This window comes from Mesoplodon mirus, assembly GCF_964341445.2.
Source record: "Mesoplodon mirus genome assembly, chromosome: 1".
Lineage (NCBI taxonomy): Eukaryota > Metazoa > Chordata > Mammalia > Artiodactyla > Ziphiidae > Mesoplodon > Mesoplodon mirus.
The window spans coordinates 37,711,876-37,732,436 of NC_138976.1; the positions used below are offsets into that span (position 1 = coordinate 37,711,876).

The 20,561-nt window shown below is 49.8% G+C and overlaps 1 protein-coding gene across 2 annotated transcripts in view; it reads left to right on the forward strand.

The window, feature by feature from the left end:
• The window catches only part of SNX30 (sorting nexin family member 30), a 103,227-nt gene extending 84,337 nt beyond the window's left edge, over positions 1–18,890 (forward strand). For both annotated transcript variants that reach the window (XM_082627790.1, XM_082627791.1), the window contains 3 exons: positions 4,060–4,146; positions 13,667–13,819; positions 17,411–18,890. In XM_082627790.1, coding sequence (XP_082483916.1) covers positions 4,060–4,146; positions 13,667–13,819; positions 17,411–17,470 — 300 coding nt within the window. In that variant the 3' untranslated portion in view covers positions 17,471–18,890. The remainder of the gene's footprint in view (positions 1–4,059; positions 4,147–13,666; positions 13,820–17,410) is intronic.
• Positions 18,891–20,561: the final 1,671 nt, after the last annotated feature.

The window sequence follows — 20,561 nt, forward strand, 5'->3', positions numbered from 1 at the left end:
ACGAGGAGTAGCCCCCGCTCGCTGCAGCTGGGGAAAGCCCGCGCACAGTAACGAAGACCCGACTCAGCCAAAAATAAATAAAAGAAAATAAATTTATTTTTTTAAAAAAGTCATCTCTCATTGTGGTCCCCCTTGGCCACCCAGTGTACAATTCGCCGTCTCCCAAACCCTCAGTGCTTTACGTCCTCCTTTCCTAGTTCATTTTTCCTCCTGGACACCTAGCACTACCTTACACGCGCTAAGTGTGTTATTTGCCTCCCCTCTAGAATGTAAGCTCCAGGTAGGCAGGGGTTTTGTGTGTTTTGCTAAGGCAAGGCAGAAACAGGGTGAGGATGGCCATGTAGAGCAGGGGCGGAGGCATGCAGAGTGGAACCAAGTATCTCCCTGCCCTTCACCTTGTTGATTTCTGGTATCCACTAGCATCAGAGATCCCTGTAGATCTCTGTGAGAAGCTCAGACGGTAAATGTCTTTTGCTTGTCACTCAGTGATAGAGGAACCTCTCTGCAGATGCTGACACAGTATCTTGACCCTCTCACTCCATTGTAGGCTCAGGCCCCCTCAACCAGAGGCTAGTGTGGCCAGGTTTATCTGCAGAATCTGTGCTGTTTCAGCTGGGAGGCCAGTCCCTACAGACCATCCACCATGGTGTTCAAAGGTGCTCCCAGCAAGGATGGTAGTCTTCAACAGTTTATCTTGATTCAAAACAGGTTTCTCAGCCTTTAGCCTGGTTGGATTGCAGTCAGGCTGGGAAACCACGCTCTGCCCTGGAACGCAGCAGGGGAAGCCTGCGTGAGTCACCACTGTGCTCTTAGCCAGCATTGTGGCCCACAACCAGGTCCCTCCATGGTGCCTTAGTGTTCTTGCCTGTAGAATGGGGGTGGCATCCTTTCACTTCCGCAGGGTCGTTGTGAGCTTTTGTTGTTGTTGTGAGTTTTTTCCGCTGTCCACTGAGGCAGGAATGTTAGCCCAAATCCTGCAGTCAGGCTTCATGAGAAGGCAGTGTCTGGTTACTCCAGGTGAGGCTGGGATTGCAGTGGCTGAGGAGACAGAGCCCTTACGTCTCCTCTGGGCCAAGGAAGGCACGGTCCCAGTAGTGGGGGCGGGGGGGAGTGTGGCCGACTCTTGGGGCTCCCTCGCCTGCTTTGGGGGTAGAGAGAGGAGATGCATTTAGCTGAGTGGAGCTGACAGGGCTCCTCTCACCATCCCTCCCTGCCTGGGGGCCTGGGCAACCTCTATAGAGAGACTTGGAGCAGAACTGGGGACAGGAGGCCCCAGGAACTTCTCTGCAGATGCTGACAAGTATCTTGCCCTTTCACTCCATTGTACGCTCAGGCCCCCTCAACCACAGGCTAGTGTGGCCAGGTTTATCGGCAAAATCTGTGCTGTTTTGGGTGGGAGGCCAGTCCCTACAGACATTTACCATCTGAGCTTCTCACAGAGATCTATAGGGATCTCTGATTCTAGTGGATACCAGAAATCAACAAGGTGAAGGGCATGGAGATACTTGCAGTTCCACTCTGCATGCCTCCGCCCCGCCCTACACAGCCATCCTCACCCTGTTTCTGCCTTGCCTTAACATTCCTTCATTCACTTACCCAAGTGCCGGGGATACAGCAGAGAGCAATACACACACAGCTGTGCTGTGTTCCAAGGTATTGTTTTAAGAGCATTTCTAGCTTTGGTTGTGAGGTTCTTGCCACACTGACAGGGGTGTGTCACTGGAACAACTCATCCTTGTTCCTGGAACCCTGTTCCTAGCCAGGATGTGCGCTTTTGTGTGTGTGTGTGTGCAGTACGCGGGCCTCTCACTGTTGTGGCCTCTCCCGTTGCGGAGCGCAGGCTCCGGTCGCGCAGGCTCAGCGGCCATGGCTCACGGGCCCAGCCGCTCCGCGGCATGTGGGATCTTCCCGGACCGGGGCACGAAGCCGTGTCCCCTGCATCGGCAGGCGGACTCTCAACCACTGCGCTACCAGCGAAGCCCTGGATGTGCGCTTTTCCCAGTAAGATGTGAGGCGTCCTGTGAAGGGAGTCCATGGCACGGATTCTAGGTGCCCCCGCCCCTGGCCCCGAGGGAACCATATTTGTGTCTCCACGGAGAGCAGCTAGTGCTGATACCAGACCAGTAGATTTAGAATGCTTTCGGCTCCATGAAATCCAGGAAGGACCCCTGTTTTTTTGTTCTATTTTTTTTTACTTTATTGATTTGTTCTGTCCAATATGGCAGCCCCTTGCCATAGGTGGCTATTTCAGTTTAAATATTTATTTATCTATTTTATTTTATTTTTGGCTGCGTCGGGTCTTAGTTGTGGTGTGCGGGCTTCTCTCTAGTTGTGGCATGCAGGCTCCAGAGCGTGCGGGCTCCATAGTTGTGGTGCACAGGTTTGAGAGCGCACGGGCTCGGTAGTTGCAGCATGCAGCCTCACTCATTGTGGCTCATGGGCTCAGTAGTTGTGGCGTGTGGGCTTAGTTGCCCCACGGCCTGTGGGATCTTAGTCCCCCGACCAGGGATCGAACGCACGTCCCCTGCATTGGAAGGCGGATTCTTAACCACTGGACCGCCAGGGAAGTCCTGTTATTTCAGTTTAATCAAATTAGGTAAAATTAATAAAAATTTAAATCCAGTTCCTCAGCCACACTTCAAGAGCTCAGTCGGCACGTGGGACTAGCAGCCACTGTACTGGATATAGTGCAGATCATGGAACGTTTCCATCCCAACACAGAGTCCTGCGAACAGCACCATCGGTGTTCCTGCTCGGAGGCTGATGAGCGTGGGGAGGTAACTTCAGAGCACCGAAGAGAATGCTGAGTGACAAACAATGAAAAGTGGAGCTATTGCAAGTTTTACTTCACGTTCTTGTGGTGGAACACTTCTCCAAGTAAATACTTACTTAGGGGAGACTTGAGGTTCCCCATGCTGACGCCTTCCATTAGAAGGTTGCCCCCAGAGCGTTCTCAGTGATTCAGTCACTCATCACCTTTTAGCACGTGCTAGGGACACAAGGTGTCCACTTCTTTAGCCAAGGAATGGTTCCTTCCTGCCCGGACTCCATGCTCTGCCAGAGACCGTGAGATTCGAAGCTCTCATAGCAGTTTGTGTCTTCTGAGTTAGTGGCAAAGAAAGTTCTTATTACTCTTGGTTTGTCACTTGTGGTTCTATTAAAAGAAGAAAAAGAAACCCTGGGATGAAACTGATACTTTTCTAGAAGGTCGACCGAAAGCTTTTCCGTTCCACCTGGTGAGGTCTTAGCGGCAGAGCCAGGAGCAGATGAGGCGAGCGAGGCGTCCAGGGCACAGATTTAGGGAAACACACTCAGGCGCCAACCTTGAACTTGCACAGAGCCCGAGACTGAGTGTCTCCTTAAATTTTGCATCCTGGGTGCCTGGCCTGCCTCTGCCTTATTCCACCCAGGCTGGCTCCTGAGCCCCGTCACCGCTCACTCTGGCAGGCTCGCCGCATGGTTGCAGGGCTTCTGGCCTCGTCCGGGGCTCTTTGAGCTCAAGCAGCCTCCTACCGTGTCTGAACCTCTCCCTTAGCTGGAACCCCTCAGTTATCTCTTTGCTCTTTGCATACCCGGCCCAGAGTGGACAGGTAAGTAGCTAATAATGATCAGTGAGCAAATCAGTCCACCAGGGGTCAGCTCAGTGAATTAAAGAGACAAGAACTCTCGTGACTTAGACTTTCTCATTAACGGTTCTGAGAACGTCCCGCCTTGTCACCTGCCAGGCTCCACGTCTTGGCACAGCTGAGTTCTCCCTGTGCACAGGGAGGCCGAGAGTCCTCTCGTGCATATGCCTGCTGGTGGGCACCGCTGCCCCTACCTCGCCCTTTCCCGGGCCTCTGTCGCTTTTAGCGTCAGGCTGAGTTACCGTGCTAGAAAGCTCCGTCTCTGAGCACGGTTCTCCCTGTCTCCCTCCTCCACCCCTGCTGCCTCCAGAGACTGTGTCATGCTGCAGCCAGACCATCCTAGGAGCACTTGGCTGGCTGGGGCCATGATTCAAGGAGGAACGGGGTACAGAAGCAACAGCTGTGTTCACGCTGCCCTTTCTCCCTCCCACAGAGCGTGCTGAAGAAAAGGGACCAAGTGCAAGCCGAGTACGAAGCCAAACTGGAAGCTGTGGCTCTGAGGAAGGAAGAGCGGCCCAAGGTCAGGGGAACCCCCCAGCCCCCGGGGCGGGCGGGCTGCTCCGGGCTTCGGGCAGTGATGCCCCCCGGATGACGAGTGAATTCGTGTCCCTAGATCCATATGACCAAGATGGTCAGTGCTAGCTGGGCGGGGTTGATGCTGTTCTTTTCCTCTTTTTGCCCCCTTTTATGTCTAATGTACATTGGCGGTTGACTCTCCTGCTGTTTCCTGGGTTGTTTTTTTTTTTTTAAGGTTTCCAGCTCTGCCATTCATAGGCAGTTCCTGTCTATGAAATGGGGCTGAGGAGACTGGGGAAGAACAGTCTAGATCAGTGTTCTCAGAAGTGTGATTTGCGGACTGGTCCACAAACTGTAACCAACCCAGGAGGAGAAAAGCCCAGAAGCCGAGAGTGAGCACTTTTCCAGCACTGTGTGCACAGCTGCCCTCCGTCTTCAGCAGCCCGTCCCGCCGACTAATTCCTAGCTGTCCCTCTGATATTGTGGAACACGGCCTGCTGAGCCCACGTCTCAGTCTCATTTAAAGGGATGACGTGGAATACTGTATTTAAAAAGTTCACTCGTAACAATTTAGCTTCTAAATATAAGTATAGAAGTCACTCTTCCTGGCTAGGGAGGGAAGGAGAGACAGCAAGTTCTGACACTACCCTAGTTTGGAAGCTGAAGATCCTGTATTTAAAAGTTGTCACTTAAATAGTTCTGTCAGCATTCGTACCTGCTCAGCACCGAAGGCAAACTTTCTCAGAGGCTGGTTTTGGCATTTAGTATATGTTCAGCCCTATTGGGGACAGTTCCTTTCCAAAGACAGGAGCTAAAGGTTATGAGTAATAGGCCGAATTATGTGTTGACTGTGCCCTGGATTGCCGGCTGCCTGCAGGTCACACCCACTCTGGAGCAGACCGAGCAGAGGAAACAGCTGTTTCTGGCTCACGCGTTTCACCTGGGAGAGCTCCCACCTCGTGCTCTACCCTTCTTGCTGGCCTGGGTGACTTCCCTTCTCCTCCCAGGGAGTGTTGAAATCTTCCTGCTGCTGCTGTTCTCACCCTCCTGGAGCATCACTTACCCATACGACTCATTCTCTTGGCCACAGGAGTCCTTATGAGATGGGGAAAGGTTTCTTTCCAGCCAAGGAGACCAACCAGTAGGTCCAAACACGCCTATACCCTCAGCACACCGTGGGGAGGTGGAATTTGTCTTCCTTCTCTCTCGTGGGATGCTGAGTCACACCAGAGTGAACTTGGCTACTTATTTAGCAATGGTGATACTTAACAAAACAGGGGCTGTCCCGACCGTGTACCAGTGAGTGGGATCCAACAGTGGGGGCAGCAGAAATTGTGTCTCCAGTTTGGGGTCTGGGGCAGCCACTACTTTGGTGGGCAAAGGAGGGCTCAGTTGGCAGCCTGTCCAAGTCAACCATGGTTTGGTAGACAGAGCACAGGATTTAGAATCACATGTCCCTGGCTTTGAATCCCAGCTCTGTCCCCCAGCTTGGACTGCTTTGCTCATCAGCCTTTGTGGGATTCGTACATGTGATTGCTGTGAAGATGGAAGGATCAGCCGAGTGTCTGATGTAGCAACAGGTGCCGCATTGGTAGATCCTCTGTTTTCCAAACTAGCTCCTGTTGCCTCTAGTAGGACTGCTGAATGAGAGCTTCGTTTTCTGGGTTTGTTGCCACTTTTTTTTTTTTAATTATTAAAAATGTTTTTTCTCACTGCACTGTTGGGGGCATTGTTTCCTTGTGTCCCAAAGTGTCCCCTGCTTCTCCACGCCTCCTGAGCGTCTTTCCTCCCTGACCACCCATCAGCAGGGAGAGACCTGTTGTAGGAAATGAGTAGCTTAAGATTTTTCTGTGCTTTGTTTATTGTTTTATGTTTTCAGCTTCACTTTCCAGAGCTGCTGTTGGTGAGAGAAAAGCCAGGGTATCAGGAAGCGGGTCAGGGCTGGTTCTCCCCCCAGGACTCAATGAGTTGTACTGTTGGTAACTGTCATGGGAGCAAGATTGCCCACAGGTCCATCTCAGGGCTGCAGGAAGGAGAGGATTCCCACCGAAAGATGGAGAGTTTTCACAGGGAGGCCCCGGGTCTGGGCATGTTAACAGAAGATCTGAGGGAATCTCGGGGCTGATTCTGTTTTGAGGTGAAATCTTGAAAAGTTGCTCTGAGGAGTGAGGGAAAGCTGATTTTATATGAAGCCATGGAGAGGTCACTTCTCCGTAACCCAGAAGAAGGAAATGGCCCCTTGGGTCTCCGTGTCCCTCACTGGGATTTCACACTGGAGTGGACATCTGAGGACAGAGGACTGAGCCCCCTGGCTCCAGCTGCCGGACGGAGAGCCCTGTGGCTGCAGCTTCTCGGCGTGTGCTGAGGGCAGGCAGCGGTGAGGCCTCTAGAGCTGAGGGAAAATGTATCGCAGAATTTGAAGTTTTGCTTTGTTTTTAGGTTGACGAAACTCAGCAGACCCCGAGGTGGCTTATTCTCAGGAAGATGTAGCTTTGATTTTGCAGCTTGGCTTTCCTCACTTTAATTTTGAGGTTGGAGAAATTACAGGCACTCAGCAGGGCAGGGCTGGCTGCCTTCTGCTGCATCTGTCAGGACTTGGGGAAATCTGAGAATTTGCCCCTCCTTAGAAGCTTGAAACAAAGCTATTACTAGAAACACAGGGGGTGCTGAGGAATGGCCTTTAAAACTGGACGGGAAGCATGCACAGTCGATTGTGGACTCATATGAGGGTAAACCATGGGGGGAACCTGCACATTTTATTCTGCATTTGACTCTTTTCAAATGCTAATATATTCACATGTTGCTGGTTCAGAAAATAAAAGAAGGGATGCCAGGAGAGAATGCTTTATACAAGGTTAAAAAAGAAAGAAAGAGAGGGAGTATTTCAGGCCCTGACCCACTGGTAGCTTGTACTGGCTACGGGCCAGGTGAAGAGGCTGCTGGGAGTGGGCAGTGTCATTGTGGAGCTGAGGTGTGTGGTGCGGCGCCGGGCGGAACGGAAAGTGAGAGGTGCTGACGTGCCGCTCCTCGGGGTGAGAGTAGGTGAGGAGGGGAAGGAGCACCTGCGGTCAGTGGGACAGGCCTCTTGAAGGCTGTGGACCTTCAAAGTCTCTTAGAATCACCAGAATGGTGCACATTCTGGAATGGGGAGGATGTGGCAGAGAGCAAGAACTCCAGCTGTGACGTAGCAGATAGGAGCAGGGAGACTCGTTAATATGGAGCTTCGACAGACCTGAGAGTTTTGCAGGGGTATCTGTTGTTTCCAGATACTTTTGACAAGTGAGGAGACACACACCTGATAATCCCCAGTCCTGTCCACGGCGGCTGTGATCTCAGCCTAGCTTAGAAAACCACACTCATCAGCCACAGAAGGGCAGGACTCTGTCACCTCCCTTACTAGATTCCTACAACAGCCTTCTGTCAATGCGGTTCCCATCTTACAGATGAGGAACCAGCGCTCAGGGGAGTTACATGACTTACACTCCAATGCTCACACACGGTGGAGCTGGAATTGGGCCACGGGTGTGTCTGGTTCCAAAGTGGGAGCCCTTTATCCCCTTTACAAGGGCTCCCAGCAATCTTTGCTTCACTGAGGGGTGAGGCTTCCAGCTTTTGTAAGATGCGTGGCTGATGCTAGAGGGACCGGGCAGAGAACCTGGGCCTGCCGCTGGCTCTTCAGTCTGTGTCTGCTAGTCCATTCAGCGGGTGCAGGGGAACTCGTGGCTCCTGTTCTCAGTGCATCTGCTCTCCACTTGGGCACTTGCTTTTCCCTCCTCAGCTGCCATTCTCTGAAGCTTGTTTCTTTTTATGTATTTTTTTTTAAAGCGTTCTTTCAGGGCACCAATGACTTCCTATTTGCCAAATTCAGTAGCCTCTTCTCAATCTTTACCCTGCCGCAGTGTTTCCTCAACTTCTCTTCATATCACAGCTCCCACAGAAAATGAAAATATTTGTATGGCACACTGGAGTCAAAGGCCAGGTTGCTTGAAACTGGAGGTGAGCAGCCTGGAACTCTGGCTTCCCAGAGGGCCAGGGGGATAATATTGCTGTCGTTCACACAGCACCAGTTAGGAAGCTGGGCCCTGCTTTTCACTTAGTGGCATATAGCCGAGAAGACAACCGTCTTGAATTGGTTCTGTCATTGGTCCTGGCACCTGTCCCCCGATGCTGGGATCATGTCTGCCTTATCTAATCTTTGGGGGCTTTATTAACCTACTGTCCTCATGGGAGCAGATAATGTGATGCCTCCAGCCTAGCTCCAAGAAGGATACTTAGGTAGAGATTCATATCGTAGGGCTGACAGACGCCTGGTACGTGGAAAGAGTTCATTAATACATTTTTCGGTGAATGTTGAGTGAATTCACATTACCACCCTGCTCTCCAGCACGCACACGCTTAATCTCATCCCGTGTTACCCTTCTCCCATCGCTCCACAACCAATATTCTGTAATGGAACTTCTCACGAGAGGTAGGGGAACCAATGTGAAGAATGCAGTCTTGTCCTCTGTTTAGAAATTGTTGTCTTTTGAGGTCTTGTCTGGAGATTCTTTTCCCTTCTTGGTATCTTGTGATCAGCAACGCCTGACCGTTAGCATTGGATATTCTCATCTCTACCCGCTCCAAATACAAGGTAGCATAACTCTAACGGTACCTCAGTCAAAAAATCAGAGCATTGAGTTAGGAAGGAATGCAGGGTGTTACTAGTCAGTGAATTGATTGTCACAAAGACACCATCCAGAAAGAAACAAAAGTGAGAGAGGAATGCAAGCCCAAGCGTCTGCTGCCAGCAGCCCTCCTCTCCGTAGAGTTGGGCAACTTCAGCAGCTGGTCACTTCAGACAGCTCACGCGTTCCTTCTTATTCTCTTCTTTGTAAGCCCTCCCATCTCCTCCCTCTTCTAACCCCCTCCACCCTTGTGCTTCTGTGGCTCTGCTGTCTCTGACTCACTTCCTGCTTCTGTGCCCATATTTCTTAGTAACTTTTGCTGACTCCTTTATTAAGCCTATACATGTAGGCTTTTCCATGAGTTCTACCCTTTGGCTCTCCCCTCCTTAGCCCCCTCTTTTATTCCCCCATATATTAAAACATTTGTTTGGGCCTCCCTGGTGGCGCAGTGGTTGAGAGTCCGCCTGCCGATGCAGGGGATACGGGTTCGTGCCCCAGTCTGGGAGGATCCCATATGCCGCGGAGCGGCTGGGCCCGTGAGCCATGGCCGCTGGGCCTGCGCGTCCGGAGCCTGTGCTCCGCAACGGGAGAGACCACAACAGTGAGAGGCCCGCATACCGCAAAAAGAAAAAAAAAAAAAAAAAAAAAACATTTGTTTAATCATGGCAAAATACACAAAACGTAAAATTTACCGTCTTAACCATTGTTAACTGTGCAGTTCAGTAGTGTTATAGTAAATTCACATTATTGTTGCAACCAATCTCTAGAATTCCTTTCATCTTATGGAACTGAAACTCCATATTCATTAAACAACAAAGCCCTGTCTCCCCTCCCTCTGGTCCCTGGCAACCACCATTCTCCTACCTTATGCTTCTATGAATTTGACTACTCTAGGTATCTCTTATAGGTAGTTATAATGAAGTAGTATTTGTTTTTTTGTGACTGGATTATTTCACTTAGCATGATGCCCTCAAGGTTCATCCATGTTGTAGCATGTGTCAGAAGTTTCTTCCTCTTTAAGGCTGAATGATATTACGTTGTAGGTGTATATCACATTTTATTTATCCATTCATCTGTGGATGAACACTTTAGTAGCTTCCATCTTTTGTCTTTTGCGAGTCATGCTGCAGTGAACATGGGTGTACAGATGTCTCTTTGAGGCCCTGCTTTCAGTCTTTTGGGTACATACCTAGACGTGGAATTGCTGGATCATATGGTAATTCTACTTTTAACTTTTTGGTGAACTGCCATACTTCCTTCCACATGTGCAAACGTTCCAATTTTCTACATCCTTGCCATGACTTGTGTTTTCTGGTTTGTTTGTTTCTTAACAGTAGCCGTCCTAATGGATGTGAGGTGGTAGCCTATTGTGGTTTTGATTTGCATTCCCCTAAGGACTTGTGATAGGGAGCATCTTTCCACGTGCTTGTTGGCGATTTATATACCTTCTCTGGAGAAGTGTCTGTCTGAGGCCTTTACTCATCTTACGAATGGGTTATGCGTGTTGTTGTTATTGTTGTCTCAGCCCCCCTTGTGGAGGGAGGTCTCACCCTCCCATGGCTGCAGCTCCCTCCGTTCTCTGGTCTTAGGGCCCGTCCTTCACCGTGAGCCGCACGGTGGGCTACTGCCGCCCAAACTGGAGGCTCCTCTCTGACTTGCTGTGTTTTATTTCTTGTGTGCGGTTGGTTGCCAGACCTGTCAGTTCCGTCTCCACCAGGTTGGTCTGATCTGTCCCTTCTGGTAGTTCAGCCATCACCCTGCTCCAGGGTACTGAGGGTGATCACAGGCCAGTATAGTTTGGTGTTGACTCATCTCTCATCTCTGGTGAAATCTTGGGGTGACGTAGCACGGGTGAAGGGTGGCATGAAGTTTGAAAGAGCATGTTTAATAGTATTATAATATTTTATATTTGGAAAATGAAAAAGAAACCTTTTGATGTGACATGGACTAAAGTTCAGTAAAATATTCTTGACTTGAGGGGTTATGCAAATGATAGATTATCTTTTGTGAACAGCGCTTTACAATATTGATACTGATCAGAACTAACAAATAATTGGTTCGGCGCTTAACACATGCCAGGTACCAGGAGTTTTATGCATATACTGCCTCATCTAACCTCATTCCAACCTTATAAGGTGGGGGGTGTTATCCAGAAAAAGAAACCGAGGCGTGGAGAGGCCTAACGTCACCCATCTAGGAAGTGGTAGATGCTGTATTCACACCCTGGAAGTCTGGCTCTAGAACTGTCTCTATAGTAAGAGGAGGCACAAGGCTTTTCTATTTTCCAAAAAGGACACCTGAGTTAAATGGGTCTCAGAACCCCTGGCCTTCAGGAAGAGCCCCAGGTTTCTCTCTCTGCTCCCTGCCAGCTGGGGCTCGCTCGCTCGCTCGCTCTCTCTCTCTCTCTCTCTCTCTCTCTCTCTCTCTCTCTCTCTCTGCCTTTGAGGGCTCTGTGGCCTGTGAGCTAGCTGTTCCTGACATGGGTCCAGGTGTTGTCTCATCTCTGTCACTTGTATGTACCATCCCTCTGGAGTCACAGGCCCCACTTCCATCATCTTTAAAGAGTCGCCCCTTTGGTATTTCTTCAAGGAAGCCGGCTCCCCCGCCCAAGTTGTCCTCAGCCTCCAGCTCCTCCTCCTTGTGCGTATCACAGGCTCCAAGTGAAGAGAAAGCGCCCTAAACATCTCCCCGCAGTGTCCAGCCATGTTCATTTTCTTCCCAACTAGCCTGGGTGACTTGAGATAAGATTTGCCTGCTGAGACCTAAGCACTTCCCGTCTGTGCCCAGCGTAGAGTGTGTTGGGAAAACAATAAGCTAAAAAAGTACTTCCCACGTCGAGGCTCAGGCAGTCATGCAGTCCAGAGTTTCCATCCCCAGACCAGACCCAGGAATCTTTGCCAGGTGAGCACTCCTTGGAATCAGAGAGCCTAGCTCCTCTCTTCTCACCGTGTCCCAGGAGGTTTTCCTTTCAGAGCTTTGCTTTCCTCCTTGCTGCAGTAGTTAACAGGAAGTTGATCGGGGGCACTTTTCCCCAGATGCTAAAATGAGCAGTGGCCAGGAAGAGGAATAAGGGAACTGGACTGTGCCTGCAGGGAGGGAAGGGAGGTCAGCCCAGAGACTGGTTCACTGGGTGCCTGTTGAGGCTGGTTCCTGGGATGTTTGTCAGGGAATGGCTCTGGAGAGGCAAAGCCAGGGCACTCTTGTTTACACTTTGGTTTCCCCCAAGGTGGCCAACAGTAACAGGTCAATCAGCAGGGAAAGGCAAAGTGACTTCAGTCCTAGATCAGGAGGGAAAATCGAGTCCTTTTTAAAATTTCTTCCAGAAGTTTAAGTGCTTTGGAGAACGCTCCCCCACCACCAAAAAAGGTTCCTTGTTATTAGTTTTTGGTTTTGTTTTGTTTTTTTCCGGCCATGCCGAGCGGCTTGTGGGATCTTAGTTCCCCAACCAGGGATAGAATCTGGGCCCATGGCAGTGAAAGCACCGAGTCCTAACCACTGGACGCCAGGGAATTCCCCAAAGTTCCTTGCTTTCAAGTCGCCCAGGATGCCTGACTGTATACCTTCCTCTCTGACTCATCCTTGTCTCTCCCAAGTTTAGTGCCCATGCCAGGCACGTTTGAATCCCCTCACCTAGGCGGCTCCACTTTCCCTGCTCCTGTGTACTGCAGCCATGGCCAAATGGTCTGGGTGGCAGACGGCTAAGCGCCCTCAGCTCTTTGGAAGCCCTGAATGGGTTGGCTCCCTCAGGCTTGGCCTTGCCTGAGGTGTTTCTGGGTCAGCTCCTGCCCATAAGTTCTGGGTATAAAACTTCCCTGGTTGGTAGAGATTGACCTTGATGGTTACATTTGGGATCAGAGGCCCCAGCACACAAAATGTCCAAGGCCTCACTTGTTTTGGGAAAGCATTTGGCAGGTGGGTGTGTGACCCAGCTTTGGGCATGTTGACCGCCCCCCCTCCTCCCGGACACCATCAAAGCCCAGTGGAGCTCCTGTGTTAGGAGAGAAGCCAGCTTTGTGCTTTGGGTACCAGGGTGATCATTTCCCATTACCTTCTTATAATATTGGGTATTTTCTTTCTAGCTGTGTAGGACGGATGAAACTCACCAAAGCAAAGTGAAAGTTGTGAAATTCAGGGGACCTGGTTCCATTCTGAGAAAGCCTTCTAAACTTCCTTAAGAAAAACTAGAAATAGCCTGCTGTATACTTCTTCTTTGTATTTCACGGTTTTGACATGCATAAACAACTTTCTTTCCATTTCCCCAGAACTACCCAATTATAATTCTTTATTTTTGGTTATCTGCTATCTGGGGGTTGCGTGGACAAGTCTCCAGTTGATTTATAAAGTGGGCCAGTAGTCTTATTGCAGTGAATTCTCTGGTTAATGGAGATAGGCATCATCAAAACGTCATGGTTAATGGAACCGTTCATGTGATATGGAAAACCCTCTTTTCTAGTTTCAATATGGGACATAGGAGAATAGCAGCGCAATACCAAATACTGCTGTACACTTGCAAAATCTGCACACATTTTCACTTTTGGATGGGTAACTCCTAAAAGGAGCCAGACATATGACTCTGAATCACAGCGTTTCTTCTTCCTGTTTGTAAACAGGCAAGTGTTTCCCCCACAAGTCACTGTTTGGCTTGGATGGGTTTAAAAATTGGGGTCAGGATAGCACTTGTCAGAATTCTTTCTTACATCTGGAAACCCAAGGCTGTGCCTACAAATAAATGCCTCCAGAGGAGGGAGTGTGCTCATGGCATTTTAAGGCAGAAATCTGGCCTCTCACAAATGTGTGAGCATAGGGGCACGAGGTACCCGTTACACATACAAAGCTCCTGCGTATGCATCCCCCTTCCAGGTACCAGCAGAGGTGGAGAGATGTCAGGATCGGATGGAGTGTTTCAATGCTGACCTGAAAGCCGACATGGAGAGGTGGCAGAACAGCAAGAGGCAGGACTTCCGGCAGCTGCTCATGGGAATGGCCGACAAGAACATCCAGTATTACGAGAAGGTAACGAGCAGGCTGACAAGATGACAGTCCTCTCCTTGAGGAAGTGTTTCTAATAGCCAGAGCCTCTGGCCAGGGCCTGCCAGAAGTCCAGAAGGGTCCTGCTGGCCCATCTCCTTCCCTTAAGTTATGTGTTTAGTCTGAGCAACCCCTGTGCGTCCGCACCCCGCTGTGCTAGACGTGGTGCCGGGTTTGGAAGCCGGGGGGGGGGCGGGGGGGGGCGGGGGGGGGCCCTGGGTGCCCACAGGGGTTTCACTTGCACACCCTGCTGATGGAAGCAGCAGTTTTATCCTCCAAGCCCTTTAGTTCTCCCAGCGGCTGCTTCCCAGTCAGTCAGGCCTGCAGCGCAGGGATGTCCCCAGTTGATAGAGGCTTCGGGGTTCCTTTAAGCTGTTCTGTGGATCTTCACACAGGGGTTCTTACCTCCATTGTGCCGTGGATCCCTTTGGTCATCTGGTGAAGCCTAGAGACCCCTTATCAAAATCCTGTTTGTTCTTTTAAAATAGACTTTGAAATACTGTTTTTAAGTACCTAAAACAAAGGGATGTAGGATTACAAAAGAAAACCATTAAAAACAATTTTTTTGCTGAGTCCCCTGAATCAGTGGACTTCAAGGTAAGCGTCCCGCCCGCCACCCTCACACACATAACAGCTGTCATCAAGCTGCAGCTGAGTATCCTCAATCAAAGTTTGCTCCTAGCATATCTAACCCTAGATCATTTCTGCTAACGAATTCTAATATTCCTTAAAGCTTAAAGTTATCGAAGAAGAATGGCCCAGTGGTAATTCAACAAGTAACCTGTAGACTTAAAATCAGGCTGAACACGCATTACCTCAGGTACTCCCATCACAGTTCTAGAAACATGTCCTCATCTCAAACTAGAAGAATCCATCTTTTTCAAAAGCTTTGCTGGTTCTGGCTGCTGTGCAGAGGCAGTGTGTCTGCATATTGATTGGGAGGAGGGTTAAGGAAGAAAGTCATGGAATATGGCCCTTACTTGCCAGGTCTTAGTAAGGGCTGTTTCATAGGGAAGGGGGAAGGGGGCATACGCCTTTCCTCAGTACCTTTCTCATGGGACCCCCATTGTGTGTCTGCATTGGCACTGGGCTGAGTGCTTTGCATATATGATCTCATTAAGTTTAAATTTAACCCTCACCGTGACACTGTGAAGTGGGTTTTAGGGGCTTTCAATTGAAAGCTGAAGAAATGGAAGCTCAGCAAGGTTTTAAAACTCTGCCCAAGGTCACTCACCTTGTGAATGACTGAACTAGGATCGGACTTGGCTCTCCGGGTCCACAGGTCTGAGAATTCCCACACACTGTCAGTGAGGGAGACAGAGACCACGGATCTTTGGGGACAGTCCTGACTGCCCAAAGGTGGAAACATCATTCCATGTGCAGCCAAGGCCTCATTCCTCTACTGACTGTGCTCTTAGACAGGGTGCCTCTCTGTGCCTTTGTTTCTTCATCTGCAAAATGGGAGTGATCCTTATCCATTGAATGATGGTGAAGAGATAATGAAATGATACCTGAGAACCTCTAATGTGCCTGGCAAATGGTGGATACTCAGTGAATGGTGCTTCCTTCCCTCATGCCCTCACTCTAGCCCCGCTTCCCACTGCACCAGTGCTGACTCAGTTGGATGTTCATTCCTCCTCTTGGTGATTAATTCCAGTGTTCCCAAGGCCCGGGTCCCAGGACTCAAACCCAGGGCCTTTATCCACGTCTTGCCACTATACTGCAAACAGGGCCACTGTCTTGGGGCCTCGTCTTGGCTCCTACTTATATTTAACAGATGCTTTTTGTGTACTGTCTGTGTACAAGGGACCAGGTACACATGGGTAAACAGAGAGGCAGGACTCCTGCCATTAAGGAGCCGTCTGTCTAGTGGAGGATAGACGTTAATCCAAGAATCCCACCTCTTCAGAGAAATACGTGCCCTACAAGAAAAGAACAGGAAGCTGGGAGGAAAGACTAGGGGGCATCATTCAGATCAGGATGGAAGGGGGCAAGTAGAGTGGGCAGGAAAGGCCAATCTGAGGAAGTAACATTTAACCTGAGTCTCGGAGACAAAGAACAAGTATTCCAGGCAAAGGGAGCAACATATTTAAGGGTCCTGGGGTGGGAAAAAGCTTGAGTGTTTGTCCAATAGTTAACTTTGTGAAGAAAGCTAGTATTTAGTTGGGTCTGTGGTCAAGGGGACCTTTTGCTTCCTTTGTAGTTTTTGAAGTTTTTTACAATGAAAATGTTTCCATGTCATAGTTGTATAATAAAATACATTTTAAAAACGCTAAAAAGAAAAGAAAGAAAAAGCAAGCTGGTGTGGCCTTGGTTCCCATCAATGACATAGGAGAACCTTCCAGATCAGAGATGATGGCCGAGGGAGAGAACAGGACCCAGGATGCCACGGACCCCACACTGGGTCTCTTGCTGACAGCAAGCTCCTTGAGGCTCCCTGGGCTTCCTTCTTCTTCTTTTTTTTTTTTTTTTTCCCTGGGCTTCCTTCTGTAGGGCAGGGTCTGAGTCCAGCTTCTTCTCCAACCTCAGAGTCACCAAGGAAGGAAGCAAGGAGCTATTTCACCACTCCCTTCACCCGGCTTGACCTAGGGATGCGTCTCTCCTCCCCTGTCCTCAGGTCTCCTCCCCAAATGACTTAACACAAAGCCTTGCTTCACCCTTGGGCTGCTCCTAAGAAAGCCCTTATGTAGTTCTTCTCTCCTCTTTATGCAAGAGACTGCTCAAAGGGAGGGTCCTTTCTGCTGAGCAGCATGCTCTCAGAGAAGAGGGCCAGCGTCTTCCAAGTTCTTGGCTCTTCTGAAGGGTCTGGAATGAAAGGCATGTGTGTAGTGGAAAGAACATCCACTTTGGAATCACGAGCTCTGCCACTTACGAGCTGTGTGTCTTGGGAAAGGTTTTTTTTTTTAACCTCTCTGGGTCTCATTTTCCCCACCTGTGAAATGTGTGTTTGTGTAGTAATAATAATTCTACTTCCTAGAGTTGTTCCGAGGACTAGTGACAATGAATGTAAAATATATAACAGTGTCTGGACATGATAAAACTCAATAAATAGAGTTCCCTCTCCCCATTTTCCTTTATGGGAGATCCAGGAGTGGCCCATACAAGCAGATCTGAGGTGGCTGAAGAAGAGCGGGTTTTCTGCCCCCTCTGAGTCAGGTGGCTGGCCCGTTCCAAGATAATTTATATACTCCTGCAGGCACCACCCACACCTGGAGCAGTGTCTCCATCCTGGCTGAGAACCTAGGGCCTCACCAAGGGTTTGCAGCCGGCCCTCTCTTCTGCTTTTGGAATGGAGGGAATTTCTTTCAGTGAATACATTTCCGCTCACTGATATGAGCTTTATGGACAGTGCATTTAGGCCTCATAGAGATGCTGCAGTCTTTCGTAGAGATGGGGGCAGGGGGAGATGTAGTCAAACACCTGTTGCCTCCCTTCCCTCTGCTAGCTCTGGATAATACATGTAGGTGTCATTAGACAAAGGTGACCCAGCAGGATTGACAGTGTGAGGGTATAGATCAAAGCAGAATGAAATCTGAAACTCCACGCTGATGCTGTGTGTGTGTGTTGTCGTTCCAGTGCCTCACGGCTTGGGAGTCGATTATCCCACTACTGCAGGAGAAGCAAGAGGCCAAGTAAGCTCCTTCTTGGGACAGAGACTCTCCTACCTATGCCGGGCATGGCACCCACACCAGAATGTCCCTGCAGTGCTAGAGAGGTAGCACCAAGAAAAGAACCGCAGAAACATCTCTCTTTTGTGTATTTCTTTCCCTTCCCCCCACCTTTGTCCGACAGTTGTTTTCAATGAGTATTTATTCCTTGGTGGCGTCTGTAAGGCTGTCATCATCTCTCAACAGAAGAAGCATACCTCCGTGGTGTGAAGGAACCTGTTCGGTGGGACGCTACGAGGATTTGAAACCGAGGGACAAGACAGCCCTGAGCTGACATTCTGACATCTCGTTACAGTTCCCTCTTTGGGGACAGCAGAGTTGCCTGCCATGGAAGAGAACCTGGGTCCTGCCTTGCAAGGCCGTGAGGAAGGCATGAACAGAAGGCAGCTCCTGCTTTCCGTGGATGCACAGTGGCTCTGGAATTGACCTCCATGGGCCTTGACTTGGCCTAGAAGGAGGTGTCGGCGCCTCTGTGGAAAGCCCTTAATGTACAGTGTAGCTCTGAGTGTGGCCTGCTGCCTGCCTGTCATGAGTGACACCTGTGTTATGGTTTCCGGTTCCCTTAGGACCGTTTAATCAGTGTCTAGGTGCATCTGTGCTAGAGCAAGCAAGCTAGCATCCTTGTCCTTTATGTGATGCCTTGGGAAGCTGAGGGGGCAGTGCTCCCCGAACTTGTTTCTGACACTAAAATGTAGTAGATTGGAAACTGTTTTGTGTAAAATGAAAAAAGGTGCATTTTCTCTATGACGTTCTTCGATGTTCTTTTGCTTGTTAAATGTCATCAGGGTAGAGAGTTAGGCCTGTTAGGGGTCATCTGTTGTCTTGAAGTCGGAGTAGCTCCGAGGTGTTGAGGTCAGCGGGCATATACCAAGCCCCACCTCCCATGTCTGCTTTGTGCAATTTGCCTTTACCTCACCAAAAACTCCCTAGTTTAATGTGTCCTGCTGTGTCCGCTGAATGATTGGGCAACCTTTTGGGGAGAGGCTGGCATATTCTTATGATGCAGTCAAGGTTTGTAAACTCAGTCTGAATGCTCTGTGTGAAGTGCTTTAACCTTACTCTTTCCTAGTCAGGAAGACGAGTCTGTATCCAGGTGGGCCTCGAAGATGCCAAGTGTGACAGCGAACTCTTTGCTACTGGTAAAGCTGAAACCTCCTCAGTTTGCAGCCACATTCCTGGGGACGGCTGCATCTAAAGTCTTCAGTTCAAACTATTAGCAGGTTTCCTTTTCAAGTGTGTCAACACAAAACAGAGAAAGGGGATCTCTCTTCCAGCTCGTTTTTTTCCCCTCATGAAGTAAAACTACCTATGTCATGTTTGTGTTCTCTCGTCTGTGGCTCATCTCTATAAAATTACAAATCTGAGCCTCAAATAAGCAGTAGTAGTATTTTTTTTTTTTTTTTTTTTTTTTTTTTTTTGCGGTATGCGGGCCTCTCACTGTTGTGGCCTCCCCCGTTGCGGAGCACAGGCTCCGGACGCGCAGGCCCAGCGGCCATGGCTCACGGGCCCAGCCGCTCCGCGGCATATGGGATCCTCCCAGACCGGGGCACGAACCCGTATCCCCTGCATCGGCAGGCGGACTCTCAACCACTGCGCCACCAGGGAGGCCCTGTAGTAGTATTTTTTTAATGAAACAGCTGTGCTGAGACACTGCTGCATTTGCAAGTGAACCTGCAAATACTGGTCAACGTGCAGACTGCTGAGGTCACTGCATTCCGCTTCTAGCTGCAGATCTTGGGGCAGCCATGGCTGGGATGCTGGTGGGGCAGCCGTTGGACAGCCCAGGACAGTTTGGTTCTGCTTCATCATGTTTGAAAAAGTCGTGGTTTAAGTGATAATTTGTATATCAGTTGGTACTTGTGCACACTATTAGACCCCATTTGTGCCATTCTAAAATCCTTTGATGTGAATTTTCTGTTTGGTACAATTAGAGACGATTCATTGAAGCAGAAGGGTAAGAACAGTCCATAGACCCCGAGTGGTGAGTCAGTGTTTCATTCTACCTCTAAACCATCCTGTTGGTGTGGGTGTCGATGTCCAGGTCCAGCCTGAAAGCTTGCTGGTAGAATCGGGGCATGTATGTGTTAGTGGGTTGGTGGCCTTCTATGGATATTTGGCAGAAAACACTAGACTGACCCAGAGGCGAATGCTCATCTTTGGGAACATGTGAAGTCTTGCCTGGTGGAACGTATGCTTTAAAAATGTTGTCCAGTGTGACAAATGCTTGGAAAGAACTGTGGAAGGAGTTACAGGAAGACTAGACTCTAGTCTGCTGCTAGTTGCCAAAGCCCAGGCACATTCCTGTGGAAGGGTTAGATGGGCAAGAAGGCAGCCCTACCAAAAAAAAAAAAAAACCATCAGGTTCCTTGCTAGGACATATGGGGAAGGGATTGGGGTACACAGTCATCCCCTTACGTTATTGGAGGCAGAAGACTGGTTCTGAAGGGATGCAGGCATCTTGGGCTTTTATCTTTCTCTGTTTGTTTGGTCCCCCTGTGATGTGCCTGTGCTTTAAGACTCCAGAGAGAGCTGGAACCGGCAAACCGACCTCCAGCGTGCCACACGTTGATAGCAGAGCTTGGAGGACCAGGGTGTCTTGCAGCCTTCCTTGGAGAAATGGTCTTTCCAGAAAAGGGACCTTTGTCCCTTACTTCTGGCCGGCATCTGATGAGGTGAGGAGGCTGGCCCAGAAGGCAAGGGACAGTAGGCGGCTGCGGAGGCCCTCCAGCCCTTCCCACCGCTACGGCTCTCTCGGGCCCCCGAGGGTCAGCAGCCCCCAGCATTCACCTCTCCATCTCCATCAGCACGAAGGTGAGTCCCTGTGAGAAGTGTAACCCAGAGACTTCTGTGCCAAAGACTGCCTCGTAGAGGCTTCATCACCCCATCCTTCTTGGCTTCACAAAAGTCGGGGTGCTGAGATCACTGACTCCTCTCGTATTTATTTTCCAAGAGGTTTTGGCTTGAGGATGTGTCTTACTTCAGGCAGACACACGTGGACAGGTTGAGACTTGAGCACGTGGCAGTGGAGTGGAAAGTCATCCCTGTCAGCTGTCCCTGGG